Source organism: Molothrus aeneus, chromosome 3, assembly GCF_037042795.1.
Source record: "Molothrus aeneus isolate 106 chromosome 3, BPBGC_Maene_1.0, whole genome shotgun sequence".
NCBI classification, from domain to species: domain Eukaryota; kingdom Metazoa; phylum Chordata; class Aves; order Passeriformes; family Icteridae; genus Molothrus; species Molothrus aeneus.
This window is the reverse complement of record NC_089648.1, coordinates 113408703-113422374: the sequence shown is the minus strand read 5'-3', so window position 1 is coordinate 113422374 and position 13672 is coordinate 113408703. Positions and strand designations below refer to the sequence as shown.

The window sequence follows — 13672 nt, the reverse complement described above, 5'->3', positions numbered from 1 at the left end:
GGGGTGAGGATCATCTGCAGGGAGGGCTGTGCAGGTGAGCCCCGGTGTGTGTGACACCTGCAGGGAGAGCTGTGCAGGTGAGCCCCGGTGCTCCCGGGGCGCCCGGGGCGGGGCCTCGGTAAGGGGCGGGGTCCCACTAGGAGGCGGGGCACCGATCAGGGGCGGAGTCTAACTATGGGCGGGACTTCACTCAGGGGCGGGCCCTCATTCAGGGGCGGGGCCTGTTCTCCGTGCCGTGCGCAGCCCGTCCTGTCCCGGCAGCCCCCGCGGCCCGCGCGGCGATGGCGGCGGCGGGCGCTGAGGAGCGGCGGGGGGCGGCGGGGCCGGAGCGCGCCCACAGCTCCGCTCCCGGCCCCGGCCCCCTGGGCTCGCTGCTCAGCCGCTTGCCGCTGGCGCCTGCCCCGGCCCCACGGCGCCGCACCGCCAGCCAGTGCAAGCCGGAGCCGCCGCTGCTGCGCACCAGCAAGCGGACTATCTACACGGCCGGGCGGCCGCCGTGGTACAGCGAGACCGGCGCGCCCGTAGACGAGGCCTTTGTTATCGGTGAGCAGTGGGACGGGGCCGGGGAGGGGATGGAGCCGGATCAGAAAGGAGATGGAGCCGAGAGCGGGCCGGGAGGGGATGGAGGCCGGACCGAGGCCGGGGTCGGGCTGCGGTCGGGAATCGTGGAACGAGGCCCCGAGGGAGGGGCTGGGACCGGGCCGGAGCCGGAGCCGGATCCGCGGCCGTAACGGATCCGGGCCGGGGCGGTGCCCCCGCCGCTCCCCGCAGGCCTGTGCGGCGGCAGCGCCTCCGGCAAGACCACGGTGGCGACGCGGATCATCGAGGCGCTGGACGTGCCCTGGGTCGTGCTGCTCTCCATGGACTCCTTCTACAAGGTGCGCGACGGGGCCCGGGGCAGCACTGAGCCGGGCCGACACTCCGGTTCCAGTGTGCCGCTGGGTGCTGCCGGGGCTCGGGGTGCGGGGACCGGGTGCGGCTCTGAGCAGGGCTGGGGTGCCGGTGGATGCCAGGATCCGGCACGGCCCTGAGCGCTGCCGGTGCCCCGGGCCGGGCGGTGCCTGCAGGTGCTGGATGAGGGGCAGCAGGCGCTGGCAGCCCGCAGCGACTACAACTTCGACCACCCCGATGCTTTTGACTTCGAGCTGCTCGTCAATGTCCTGCGCAAGCTCAAGAAGGGCAAGAGCGTGAAGGTGCCGGTGTACGACTTCACCACACACAGCCGGCGCCGCGAGTGGGTGGGTGCCAGGGGCCGGGCTGCGCCTGGCTGGCAGGGTCCCGGGAACAGGGAACACCTCCGGGCCCTGCAGGGCCTGGAAGGCTAAAGGGAGGGGGCGGCTTGGGGTCATCAGAGAGGGGGACTGGGGGGATGGCATGGAGCAGAGTCTTGGGATCTAGAGCAAGGTTCAGGGTCTGTCCTGGCCTGGAGCATCATGCACAGGTATCAACTATGGCTCCAAGGCATTGGGTGCTGCAGGATGGTTATGGGGAGCCTCAGCACAGTGGTGAGACCTCAGGGGGGTCAGTGCCCTGTCTGTGTCAGTGTTGGTGCTGCTGTGGCATGTGAGAGAAGCAGGACAAACCCAGCTCCTGTCTGCCTGCAGAAAACAGTGTATGGGGCCAACGTCATCGTGTTTGAAGGGATCCTGGCCTTTGCCAACAAGGAGCTGCTCAAGGTATCGCTGCCTCAGGTGGCCGCTGGCCCAGAGGGGATGATGTGGTGCAGCAGGACAGGCACTGGCCCTGGGTGCCACTGCAGCACTGCAGTGGGGGCTGTGGAGGGAGAGGTCACCGCGCTCGCTGGCAGAGCACTGCGTGTCACAGGGCTCAGGGGAGGTGATGCTGGGTGCCGCTGCGGGGTGGAGGAGGGGAGTAACACAGGTGTGATGGGAGCTGCATAGGGGGTGCTCACCCCTCCCAGTTTTCCAGCTGCTGGACATGAAAGTGTTTGTGGACACGGACTCCGACATCCGCCTGGTGCGGCGGCTGCAGCGCGACATCATGGAGCGCGGGCGCGATGTGGCAGGGGTCATCAAGCAGTACAACAAGTTTGTGAAGCCGGCCTTCGAGCAGTACATCGAGCCCACCGTGCAGGTGGCCGACATCGTGGTGCCCAGGGGTGAGGCCAGAGCTGAGCCCGCCGTGGGGAGTGGGTGCTGTGGGGCAGGGTGGGTCAGCATCCGCCCCACCTGCCTCCTCTGCTCCACCCTCAGGTGGGGAAAACTTCGTGGCACTGGACCTCATTGTGCAGCACGTGCACAGCCAGCTGGAAAAGGTGAGCCAGGGCTGAGGAGGGGAAGGGTCCTGCATGCAGAGGGCAGGATGTGGCTGCACACAGACCTGTGCTCTGGGAGCACCTGGGGGAGGTGTTGGCATCACCTCTCTCTTCTCAAGAGGCCCCAGCATGTGCTTGGGAGAGCAGATTGGTGAAGTGGGCACTGGGGAGGAGGGTGGGGAGCTGGGCTGTTGGGGTGGCTGTGCTGGCCTGTGGGTGACTGACAGGGTGTCTGTCCTTCCTGTTCCCCTGCGCTGCACCGTGACCTCTGCACCACCCAGCGGGAGATTACAGTCAGGTACGTGGGACCCACAGCTGCAGAGGAGCCTGTTCTGGGCTGGGGGGGCTGCTGGCACCCACTGGGTTCCGTGTCCCTGCTGGCAGAGCTTTGCTGAGGTGCCTGAGCGTAGCTGCTCCTCCCCAGGGCGGCAGGGGCTGTGCTCAGCTCCTCAGGGCCTGTCTGGCTGCAGCCCTGGGCTCTGTGTGACACACTCCACACTGTGGCTGATGCATGTTGCCAGCTGCCTGCCCTGCTCCTGTCCCTGTCTGGAGCAGGGCCCCTCTCCTGGCTGCTGAGTTACCCTGAGCTGCTCACTTCTGTGGGAGAAGTGCCCTGCATGGTCCCTGTTCTGGCACTTCATGTCCCCTTTGGGCAGGACAGCCCTTGTCCCTTGTGTTGACGCCCCGGTCCCAGGGTGCAGGGCATGTGGGTGTGGTCTGGGAGGTTCACCCCAGGCTTTTTGGGCAGTCCAGCTCTGGGGTACCAGACTTGGGGTGTTCCTCAGGATCCAGGCAGGAAGGCCAAGCACAGTGCTGACCTTTCAGAGGGGTTTTCCTGGAGCCTTCCTTTGGCAGGGCCGTGTCCCTGCAAGGGCCCAGGGCTGTGAGTGTGTGTGTGCTGCAGAGCTGTGAGCACCTTCCTCCCTGCAGGGCAGCCCTGGCCTCGGCCCACCAAGGACAGCCCCTGCCCAAGACCCTGAGCGTCCTGGAGAGCACGCCGCAGGTGCGGGGCATGCACACCATCATCAGGTACATCCCTGCCCCTGGCCCCTGCCCTGGTCCCTGCTTGGTGGCAGCACACCACAAGGCCTGGTGTGAGTTTCTCCCCTTTGCCCTGGGACTGCAGTTGTGGGGCTTGGCCTGCAGCAGAATGGCTGAATGGAGCTGGCCCTGGCCCTGTGGGCACTTCTCTGGTGACCAGAGCTCTGCACACCTGCTTTGGGTGATTCCTGAGCCAAAGGCAGGCTTTTCCTACAGTGGGAGGGGACTGGTTGGCTCTTTCCTCACTGGAACACAGGTGGAGCAGCTGGTGGCATGGAGCAAGGTACCCCTTGCCCCTCTCCCAGGGCACTCGGGTTTAGAGCTAGCTTAGAGAAGAGACAGGGGCAGCTGCTTCTATGACTGCACCACTCTTGAGCTTTTCTTTCCCCTCTGATGCTCCTTTTTTCCAGGTGACAGTAGCATCAGTTAGTGAAGGGTCAAGGGCTGAGGCCTTTAGGACTACAGAGAGGTTCATTGTTTTTGCAGCTGCAGAACCTGGCAGCCCTGGGTGCCTTTCTCCTCTGCAGAGAGGGGATGTTAAGCTCAGCCAGGTCCTCCTATGGCACCTGTATGTTGGTTTGTGGTTTGGAAGGTGTCAGCTCATGTCCTTGTGAGAGACCTGGAGAGGTCTGGATGCACTTCCAGTAAGCTTGCAGAGTATAGCAAGTGGGGTGGGATGTGGATCTGCTGTAGAGCAGGAAGGCTCTGCAGAGGGCTTGGGACACTCTGGATCGATGGATGTGCTGAGAGCAGCAGCGTGAGGGTCACCAAGGCCAAGTGCCAGGCCCTGCCCTTGGGTCACAGCAGCCCCATGGAGCACTCCAGGCTGGGGCACAGGGGCTGGAAGGGCCATGGGAGCGCTGGTGGACAGTGCTCAACATGAGACCAGGTGGGCAAGAGGCCATTGGCACCTGGGCTGTGCCAGCTGGGCACTGCTGGGGCACCTCCAGTCTTGGGGACAGCTCTCCTGATAAGAGAGACATTGAGGGAGCATGTCCAGGGCAGGGAATGGAGCCTCAGGAGGGGCTGAGGGAGCTGGGAAAGGGGCTCAGCCTGGAGCAAAGGAGGCTCAGGGGGCACCTTCTCATTCTCTACAGCTTCCTGACAGGAGGATGCAGCCAGGTGAGGGTCAGGCTCTGCTCACATGGAAAAAGGGACAGGATAAGAGGAAGCTGCCTCAGGCTGTTCCAGAGGAGATTTAGGTTGGATATTGGGAGCAGTTTCTTCATGGAAAGGATTTTCCAGCCTCAGCACAGCTGCTCCAGGTGGTGATGGAGTCCCCATCCCTGGTGGAATTTAGAAACCACGTGGATGTGGCACTTGAGGCTGTGGGCTGGTGGTGGCCTTGGCAGTGCTGGGGGAGCAGCTGAACTTGATCTCAAAGGGCTTTTCCAACCCAAACAATTTATGATGTTCTGATACTCATGGCCACATCCAGGCTGAGCACCTCCTTTCCTTCTCCTGACTCTTCCTCCTGTGGAAGCACAGGCTCCAAGGCAGGTCCTGGCAGCAGAAGAGGTGATGTGGCACCTCAGGTGTGCCAGGCAGAGCCCTGTGCCAGTGCCCCGTCCCTCCCCGGACTGTGGCTCCACCTTTGTACCACAAGCGCTTGGTGACCTCAATCCGTGAGGCTCAGGGCTGTGCTGGGCTGCCCTGGGCTGGGTCAGGCTTTGCTGGCGCTGCAGGGCTTTGGCACCTCTGGCCTCACGTGGCTGTGCTGATGCCATGCAGGAGCAGGGCCAGGGCTGTGGGGAGGCACTGAGCCCATCCCAGGTGGTGTCTGAGAGGTGCCACATTTCTGAGGAGCATCGACTCAGCCTGGCAGCTGCCCCCCGAACCCTGCTGGGCCAGTGCCTCTCCCAAAGCTCTGAGCCAAGGAGCTCTGCTGGGTCTGTGTCAGAGACAGGCAGCATGTGTTTCTGGTGAGACTTGGTGGCACTTGTTGGCTTCTGTGTCACTTGGGCATGGCACGGGGCTGTTGCTGGTCGCAAATGTCACCCTCTGCTCCTGAGGTGCTGTTTGTGCCTGCTGCCCTTCTCTTGGGCTCCCAGAGAGCTCCAGGCTGGTGAGACTCAAACACACCTTTAGCCACATTTCCTGCACCTCCATGTGCAGTTATTGCATCTTAGCAGATCTCTCTCTTGTCTTTATTAATATATTTTATGTTTAGACTCATGTGTTTATTATTTTTTATCAGTGAAACAATCTCACAATGATGAGTTCTGCAGTCTTTCATTAACAAAGCACAAAATAGCTGTCTTTTCTTACAAAGCCTTTTAAGACTAAACTATCTAATTGAAAAATAACACTTAGATTATTTTCCCTTTTAACCTAATAACTAATCTTCAAAGTCATGCCCAGCCCAGCCTCTCTGGGTTCCTGGGTGTGCCCAGCCCAGCCCAGCCTCTCTGGGTGCCTGGATGTGTCCAGCACCACTGCAGAGCTGTGATCCAGGGTTCCGCTCCCTCCTTGTCCTGTCTGGTGCTTCCCAGTGCAGCTCTCTGGGGTGCCAGTCCTGCATGCTGGCCAGCCCCATTCCCTGGGGTTCCTCACCCATCTGTCTGCTGGGAGGGTGTTGGTGGCAGCACATGGGCATCATCGTGGCACATCAGGCTGGCATCTGGGGGAAGCACTTTCTAGAGCAATTTCCTGCTGTTGTGGAGAGACAGAAACTGAAAATGAGTCCCACACTGGAATAACTGCACAGTTGGAGTCGTGAGGCTGAGAATAGATGGAGTGTGAAGGATGCAGTGGCAGGATGAGGAGGACTGGTATCCCATTGCCAGAGGGCAGTGTTGCATGAGATGCTGGGCAGGAGTTCCTCCATAAGGATGGTGAGGCTCTGCCACAGGGTGTCCAGGTAGCTGGCTGCCCCAAGGGCAGGCTGGACAGGCTTTGGGGGAACCTGGTCTAATAGAAGGTGTGGCTGCCCATGGCAGGGTGGTGACAAGGGACAAGGTGACCTTGAAGGTCCCTCCCAACACAAACCATTCTGGGATTCTGTAGCCCATTCACGCCCAGATTTCCTGGTGCCTGGCTGTACCAGCTGTCTCTCAGCTGCAGACAGTGCAGTTCATGCACAGAGCTGATGCTGTGATCAGGCCCCAGGCAGATGCTCCTGGTCCCTCTGTCATCTCCTGAGCATGCTGGGGAAGGCTGAGGTTGTCAGGAGTGCTGGCTGCAGTGCTGCCATGCCCAGCTGCAGGCTCCCAGGGTGCTGCAGTGTGCTGAGATTCATCTGCCTCCTCTGTGGATGGGAGCAGTGTGTTTCCTCAGGCTTCACGCAGGCAGTGATGCCGTGGGGTGAGGGGGCTGCCCTGGGGACAGCAATGTCCCCTTTGGCAGAGCTCTGCCAGCTGAGGGGGTGGGATGGTGGCACTGATGGATCCTGGTTACCTGCTGCAGCTCAGCATGTGCGGGCTGCCCTCCCTGGCACAGCCCTTCCCCTGCCCTGCTTGTGCCCTGGGCAGGGAGAAGCTTCAAAGCTTCATGGTTGTGTCTGCCCTGGGGTTGCCCAGGGGTTCCCTATCCCCAGAGGTGTCACCGTCGGGTTGGATGTGACATACACACATGATCAGGGTTTAAGCCCCTCCATACAGAGGAACCTCTGCAGAAGCAGTGTGGGGCCTGTCCCAGCCAGCCAGGGGCCAGCGCAGCTGGGCTGGGTCCCAGTGGGGACAGCTGGCTGGGACAGGGGAGGCAGGGATGCTGCTGGGCCATGCTGCTCCCAGCACAGCTGGGCTGGGTCCCAGTGGGGACAGCTGGCTGGGACAGGGGAGGCAGGGATGCTGCTGGGCCATGCTGCTCCCAGCGCAGCTGGGCTGGGTCCCAGTGGGGACAGCTGGCTGGGACAGGGGAGGCAGGGATGCTGCTGGGCCATGCTGCTCCCAGCACAGCTGGGCTGGGTCCCAGTGGGGACAGCTGGCTGGGACAGGGGAGGCAGGGATGCTGCTGGGCCATGCTGCTCCCAGCGCAGCTGGGCTGGGTCCCAGTGGGGACAGCTGGCTGGGACAGGGGAGGCAGGGATGCTGCTGGGCCATGCTGCTCCCAGCACAGCTGGGCTGGGTCCCAGTGGGGACAGCTGGCTGGGACAGGGGAGGCAGGGATGCTGCTGGGCCATGCTGCTCCCAGCGCAGCTGGGCTGGGTCCCAGTGGGGACAGCTGGCTGGGACAGGACGGGCTGCAGGGGAGGCAGGGAGGCTCTGGCTCATGCTGCTCCCCGGCTGCTGTGGGTTGATGTGTGGGTGCAGCCCACCTGTGAGTGCTTGCTGACAGCTCACGGTGGGAGCCGTAGGCAGGGTCTTCCAGACCAGAACTGGTTTTTTTCCCCTTCCCTGGGGCTGTTGGCTGAGCCCAGGGGTTTGGGAATGTCTGTATTGTCTGTATGCCGTGGTCACTGCAGAGGCTCAGCTGTGAGTGACCCTGCAATGGCTGCAGGAACACATGAGGACAGCAGTGACTGCTCGTCCTCCTCCAAACGCCTCAGTGGGGCTGTCTGTCATCCACCGAGGTGTAAGAAATGGCAGATGATGTCTTAAAATACAGAGTAAAAATATTCAATATCCTTCTGCCTCTTCAGGAGTGTTGCCAGCTCCACTTCTTCCATCTGGGAGCGGGCAGGTGTCTGTGGGACTTCTTTGTCCTCGTGTTCCCCACGAGGCTGGTGGCCAGGGTACTCCTAGTAGGAAAAGTCATCTACTTTCCCTCTGCTGTGGGGTTAGTGCCCTGCATGCAGGGCTGGCTTTACCCCTCCTGGGCGAGGGGAGAGGTTTCCTGGGCATTGCAGCCCCCTGGCAGCTTTGTTGTGGTTTGTGTTTGTTTTACATCTTGATGCCTTCAGTACATCAGAGCTGTGAGAAGAGCACACAATGGCATTTCAGAGTCACCTGGTTCTTGGCAGTGCTTTATCTCTGACTTGGGATGTAGAGGGGAGAGCTGGGGACATGTGCAACTCTTTTCTGTCACCCAGCATGCTTAGCCATGGTGCACTATGTCCCCTTCCACAGTGGGGTTCTATCCTATCCTGGCTCTGCTCCTGAGTTTGTGCTGCCCCAGCACCGATGGTCCTGCCTGACCTGTCCCTACTCCCTATTCTCTCCTTGCTCTCTCTGATGGCTGTAAGTGGTGTTGCACCTCCCTCCAGGGTAGCTAAGCCACTCTCTTGCCTCTGTAGTCCTAAGACAGAAGCTGAGGTGTCAGTGACCGTGTCAACTCCAAGAGTGCTCTGGCTCCCACAGCCTGGGGCTGCTGTCCATGCTGGTTGGCCCCTGGGGCCCCACGTGTGGTCTGCAGGGCATGGCAGGGGCTCTGCTCCCACCTCACCTGTGTCATCCCTCCCAGGAACAAGGACACGACCAGGGACGAGTTTATCTTCTACTCCAAGCGCCTGATGCGGCTTCTGATCGAACATGCCTTGTCCTTCCTGCCCCTGAAGGTGAGTGCCCACTCCTGGGTGCAGCCACAGCCCCAGCCCAGCGCCTTTCTGGGTGCCCCCCTCACAGGGGTCTGGCTGCCCCCCGCTCTGTGCTCCCCTCCTGCAGTCGGTCACGGTGGAGACGCCCCAGGGCACCACGTACGAGGGGAAGCGCTTCCACAGGCAGCGGGTGAGACACGACCCCGGCTCCTGCTCCCTGTGGGAGCACAGCTCCTGGCTCAGCATGCACCAGGAGCACCCAGCACCTGTCCCTGCCCCTTTCCCAGATCACGGGCGTGTCCATCCTGCGGGCAGGTGAGACCATGGAGCAGGCCCTGACCGCTGTGTGCAAGGACATCCGCCTGGGCAAGATCCTCATCCAGACCAACCTGGACACGGGGGAGCCCGAGGTGAGTCCTGCTGCAGCCTGGCACACGCAGCCGTGCACTGCTGGCACGCCACCAACCCTTCCTTCCCTCACCAGCTGCACTACCTGCGCCTGCCCAAGGAGATCAGCGAGGACTACGTGATCCTCATGGACAGCACGGTGTCCACGGGGGCCGCGGCCATGATGGCCGTGCGCGTGCTGCTGGTGAGGCCCGGCCTGGGCTGGGGCAGGGATCCTGTGCGCCCCGCCGGGCTCTCACAGCTCCCTGTGCCGCAGGACCACGACGTGCAGGAGGACAGGATCTTCCTGCTGTCGCTGCTGATGGCGGAGATGGGGGTGCACTCCGTGGCCTATGCCTTTCCCCGCGTCCACATCATCACCACCGCTGTGGACAAGCGGGTCAACGAGGAGTTCCACATCATCCCGGGCATCGGTGAGGGGGGCCAGGGTGTGCTGTACCTCTGGCTGGGGCCAGCAGCCCTGGGGGCAGCCTTGCAGCCACACCAGAGGGACGGATGCTGGTGGGGCTGGCGCTGCTGCCCCTTCACTTTGTCCCTTCGTCTGCCAGGTAACTTTGGAGACAGATACTTTGGCACCGATGGCCCCTCGGCCTGGTGTGACAGCGACAGCGTGGACTGCTGAGCTGGCTGGCCTCAGGACCAGGGGCTGGGCTGGCTGCCGGGCTGGCTCCCATCCCTGCCCCCAGGAGAGGCCCTGAGCTGCAGCTGTGCCCACCTGCCAGCCCCTGGCTCTCTGGACCTGCACGACAAGGCCCTGCTGCTGGTCTCCCTCTGCCCCCAAGGACCAATCCTCCCCAGGGAGGAGGACAAGAGAGGGATGGCCTCTCCCGCGGACCACGGAGAGGGGATGTTTAGGGACATTCCTTGCTCCCAGAGCCCTGCCTCTGGGCCTGGGCCAGCGGTGCCTGCAGAGGGAGTGGTGGCCTCCCCGCGGCTGTGCCTGTAGGGGTGCTCACCTTCTACCCAGGGGAACAGGGGAATGGGGTCCAGTCCAGGCAAGCTCCATGCCTGAAATCCGTATTTATTTGTATTTATTGTGAGCGGCCCCCAGCTCCAGTGGGACCCTCTGACGTCAGGGACTGGACCTCCCGGATCCACCCCGTCCCTGGCAATCCACACTCCATCCCTGGCCCCAGGAGCTGGGGGGTCGGCATGGGGCTGCCTTCCCGGTGCTGTCATCCCCGGTGCGCAGAGTGCTGCTGGTGCCCAGGGAGTGCTGAGGTGTCCCCGGTGCTGCCCTTGTTGCTCAGGTTCTTTTTCCAAAGGGCAGCGGCAGCCTTGCCCCCCCTTTGCCCCCGCCACCGGCGGCAGCAGGAAGGTCCGGGGCTGGGGCTCTGTCCCGGGCCCGGCCGTGCCGCCACCGCCGCCCTGGCCGCCGTTTTGTACCAATAAAGGAGCAGCGCAATGCCCGTGTGCCGCCTCCTGCTGCCGCCGGACTGGGGCGGGCGGTGCGGGCTGTCCCTGGGGCCGGGCGGGCTGTGTCCCGTACCGGGCGAGCCGTACCCTGTACCGGGTGTCGCCGGGCCGAGCTGTGCCCTGTACCGGGCCGGACCGCGCCCCGTACCGGGCGTCGCCGGGCCGTACCGTGTACCGGGTGTCGCCGGGCCGGGCTGTACCCTGTACCGGTTGTCGCCGGGCGGGCCGTGCCCCGTACCGGGTCACGGGCGGCGCCTGCGCAGAGCGGCGGCGGAAGCGGCGGCGGGCAGGCCCGTGGCGGTGGGGCAGGCCCGTGGCGGTCGCTGCCGCGTCCCGTCCGACCCCGCGACCGTCGGCGCGGCCATGGCGGAGCCCCCGCGGCCGCAGCGGAAGCTGTCCCGGGTCGGGGAGAGCCTGTACCGCGTGCTGGGGCTGCAGAAGGGCAGCTCCCCCGAGGAGATCAAGAAGGCCTACCGGTACGGGGGGGTCCGCGGGGCCGTCCCGGGAGCCCAGGCATGAGGGGCCGTCCCGCCAGCGCGGCCGGGGTCTCGTCCCGGCGGCCAGGGTCGGTTCCGGGAAGCGAGGTTGTGAGCCTATGCCGGGAGTCCCGGCTCCATTGCGGGGGTGTGGGCTGTCCCAGGCAGCGGGGCTGTGACCCCAAACCGGGGGTCCTGGTTCCATGGCGGGGCTGTGAGCCCATGCGGGAGATCCCGCGGGGTGTGGGTTGTCCCGGGCAGCGGGGCTGTGACCCCATCCCGGGGGTCCCCCCGCTGCACCCACAGGAAGCTGGCTCTCAAGTACCATCCCGACAAGAACCCCGATGACCCAGCGGCAGCCGAGCGCTTCAAGGAGATCAACAGCGCCCATGCCACGCTCAGCGATGTGGACAAGCGCCGCCTGTACGACCAGTACGGCTCCCTCGGCCTCTACGTGGCCGAGCAGTTCGGCGACGATGCTGTCCGGCACTACTTCCTCATGTCCAAGTGGTGGTTCCAGGTGAGTCTGGCATGCCTGGGGTTGGCTGCTGGGGCTGGCGGGTCGGGTGAGCTCAGGGGTTTGCCCTGCTGGCAGGCTGGTGTTGGAGTGGGCTGTCAGGACTGGTGTGATGGGTCAGGGACTCGGGTGAGCTCACAGCACGTCTGTCCCTGGTGCAGGCACTGGTGCTGTGCTGCGGGGCCCTCACCTGCTGCTGCTGCTGCTGCTGCTGCTTCTTCTGCTGTGGGACGTGCTGCCAGCCCAAGGAGGATGAGTCCTACAAGTACGTGGACCCCAAGGACCTGGAGGCACAGATGCGGGCAGAGGACAGAGGTGAGTCAGGCGGGAGCCCTGCAGCCGGGAGCACCTGTGTTTGCTTTGTGGGGGCTCTGGGGTCTCCCCATGTCCCATCTCATGTGGGGGACAGAGCTCTAGCTCAGGCCTCGGGTTGGTTTTAGCCACAGCTCTTACTTCCAGCCAGCCCTTGGTGTTTCTTGTGTGGGCCAGGGCTGGTGACAGTGACAGAGGGAGACACTGCATGGGCCATGGGTACACACCTTCTCCTTCCCTCTGAACAAAGGCCCCCTGAACAGGCCTGAAGCTTAGAGACCCTTTGGAGCACAGAGCATGGGAAGAGCAGCTGTGCTCCAGGCCAGCTGTGTTCTGGCACTGGCCATACTGGTGTCAGTGGGGCTGGGTGGCTCCTGCAGGTTCCCTTGGGGTCGGGGCACCCCAACAGGCCTCTGCAGTGGCCAGGGGTGTGGGGGCTTTGGGCTGTGGGAGCCCTTGAGGCAGTGCTGTGACATTCCTGCTCACTGGCACCACAGGCTGGGGCTGAGGCGCTGATGTGCAGCTTTCCTTTGCAGATCCTCAGGACCCTGTGGTAGCACAGCCCCCGCCTGCCAGCACGGAGCCGCTGCCAGCCAGCGCCAGGAGCGATGCCTGAGGCCGGCCCCACCCCACCGGCTCCCCAGCACTGGGCAGGGATCCTCCTCCCTTGGGACTGTCACTTTCTGGGACCATGGTCCCGCCCCCCGGGCTGCCTCATCAGCCTCGGGAGGGATAGAATCTCAGGTTAATTTGGCCAGCATCAATGCACAGGCTCCTGGGCCCCTGCTCGAGCTCCAGGGCAAAGCCCCTGTGTCCAGCACTGGTGGTGGCAGTGGCCTGGAGCCCGTGCTGCCGTGGCCCCACAAGTGCCTTGCCTGTGCCCAGGTCGGGCACCGAGCACCAGGCACGAGCAGAGATGCTCCGGGCCGAGCCCTGTAGCTCTCTGTCTGAGACCATTAGCACTGTAACCTCGGGGCTGGGCTAAGCCCGCCCCTCCTGCAGCCCTCCCGATGGGTGCTGGGTGCCAAACGCTGCTGTGGGCTTGGGGTGCTCCTGTGTGTACCCCTTCCCTCTGCCCTCTGGGTTTGTCTGGGTTTTTGTGGGCACCATTAAAGGCCGACGGGAGGGGAGCGTGTGTGTGTGCCTGGGCTCTGTCCAGGGCAGCAGGATGTGCCTCTGCCTGGTGGTTTCCATGCTGGGGCTGTGCTCATGGATCCTGTGGGGTGCTGGACTCCCTGGGGTGTGGTGGGCAGGTCACGTCCTGTGTGGAGTGGCCATGTGGAGTGGAATGAATGTCACCTGTCTCCTGTCACTGACCTGGTGCCACTCTCTGTGCCCTGCTGCTGGCTCCCGCGGGCTCTGCTCTCCCCACTGCTGCTGCTGCAGTCCCGGAGCCGTGCTCCCCGCTGCCGGCACCGCCCCTGCTCCCGCCCCGCTCCCCGCGGAGCTCCGGCACGGCAGGGATGGCACCGAGGGGCACGGGGAGCCGCTTGCTCGTTCTTCCCATCTCTGGTCGGTCACTGCCTCTGCCCGCGGCTGCATGGGCTCTGCCTCACCCCCTAAATATAGCCAGGGTGCCAGGGCGAGTGAGGGTGGGGTGTCCTGGCACCAGCCCCTCCGCCTGCCCTTCGGGGGGGCTGGCACCGTGGGATCTGCGGGACCCCAGCCTCCCGCAGCCCTGCTGCCTGCAGAGCTGGGCACGTTCTCCTCAGCGTGATGCCAGCCCTGCAGCCCCTGCACCAGCCAGCCTGGTCCCCCGGGCCTCGGCCGCTCCTCCCGGGCAGGGATCAGCGGGTCCCGGAACGCAGCCGGTG

General features: G+C 63.9%; 2 protein-coding genes across 2 annotated transcripts; both read left to right on the top strand.

Moving 5' to 3' along the window:
• Positions 1–281: 281 nt before the first annotated feature.
• On the top strand, positions 282–10546 carry LOC136554178 (uridine-cytidine kinase-like 1). The gene is made up of 14 exons (XM_066545984.1): positions 282–543; positions 772–878; positions 1068–1238; positions 1605–1676; positions 1930–2119; positions 2214–2275; positions 2557–2573; positions 3206–3304; positions 8657–8750; positions 8857–8919; positions 9017–9139; positions 9214–9321; positions 9394–9550; positions 9686–10546. Exons 1-14 carry the CDS (start codon positions 282–284, stop codon positions 9757–9759), a joined length of 1599 nt encoding a protein of 532 aa, XP_066402081.1. The 3' UTR covers positions 9760–10546.
• Positions 10547–10845: 299 nt separating this feature from the next.
• DNAJC5G (DnaJ heat shock protein family (Hsp40) member C5 gamma) lies at positions 10846–13170 on the top strand. Its single transcript, XM_066545983.1, has 4 exons — positions 10846–11029; positions 11336–11549; positions 11708–11861; positions 12395–13170. The coding sequence occupies exons 1-4, from the start codon at positions 10917–10919 to the stop codon at positions 12472–12474; spliced, it is 561 nt and encodes a 186-aa protein (XP_066402080.1). The 5' UTR covers positions 10846–10916; the 3' UTR covers positions 12475–13170.
• The last annotated feature ends 502 nt before the right edge of the window (positions 13171–13672 follow it).

Bases quoted from the DNA above. Each gene is read 5' to 3' on its own strand.
- LOC136554178 (XM_066545984.1), top strand. From the start codon at position 282: ATGGCGGCGGCGGGCGCTGAGGAGCGGCGGGGGGCGGCGGGGCCGGAG. The intron at 8,920-9,016 runs GTGAGACACGAC...CCCCTTTCCCAG, and splicing joins AGCGCTTCCACAGGCAGCGG to ATCACGGGCGTGTCCATCCT. The intron at 9,140-9,213 runs GTGAGTCCTGCT...TTCCCTCACCAG, and splicing joins TGGACACGGGGGAGCCCGAG to CTGCACTACCTGCGCCTGCC.
- DNAJC5G (XM_066545983.1), top strand. From the start codon at position 10,917: ATGGCGGAGCCCCCGCGGCCGCAGCGGAAGCTGTCCCGGGTCGGGGAG. The intron at 11,030-11,335 runs GTACGGGGGGGT...CTGCACCCACAG, and splicing joins GAGATCAAGAAGGCCTACCG to GAAGCTGGCTCTCAAGTACC. The intron at 11,862-12,394 runs GTGAGTCAGGCG...TTTCCTTTGCAG, and splicing joins GATGCGGGCAGAGGACAGAG to ATCCTCAGGACCCTGTGGTA.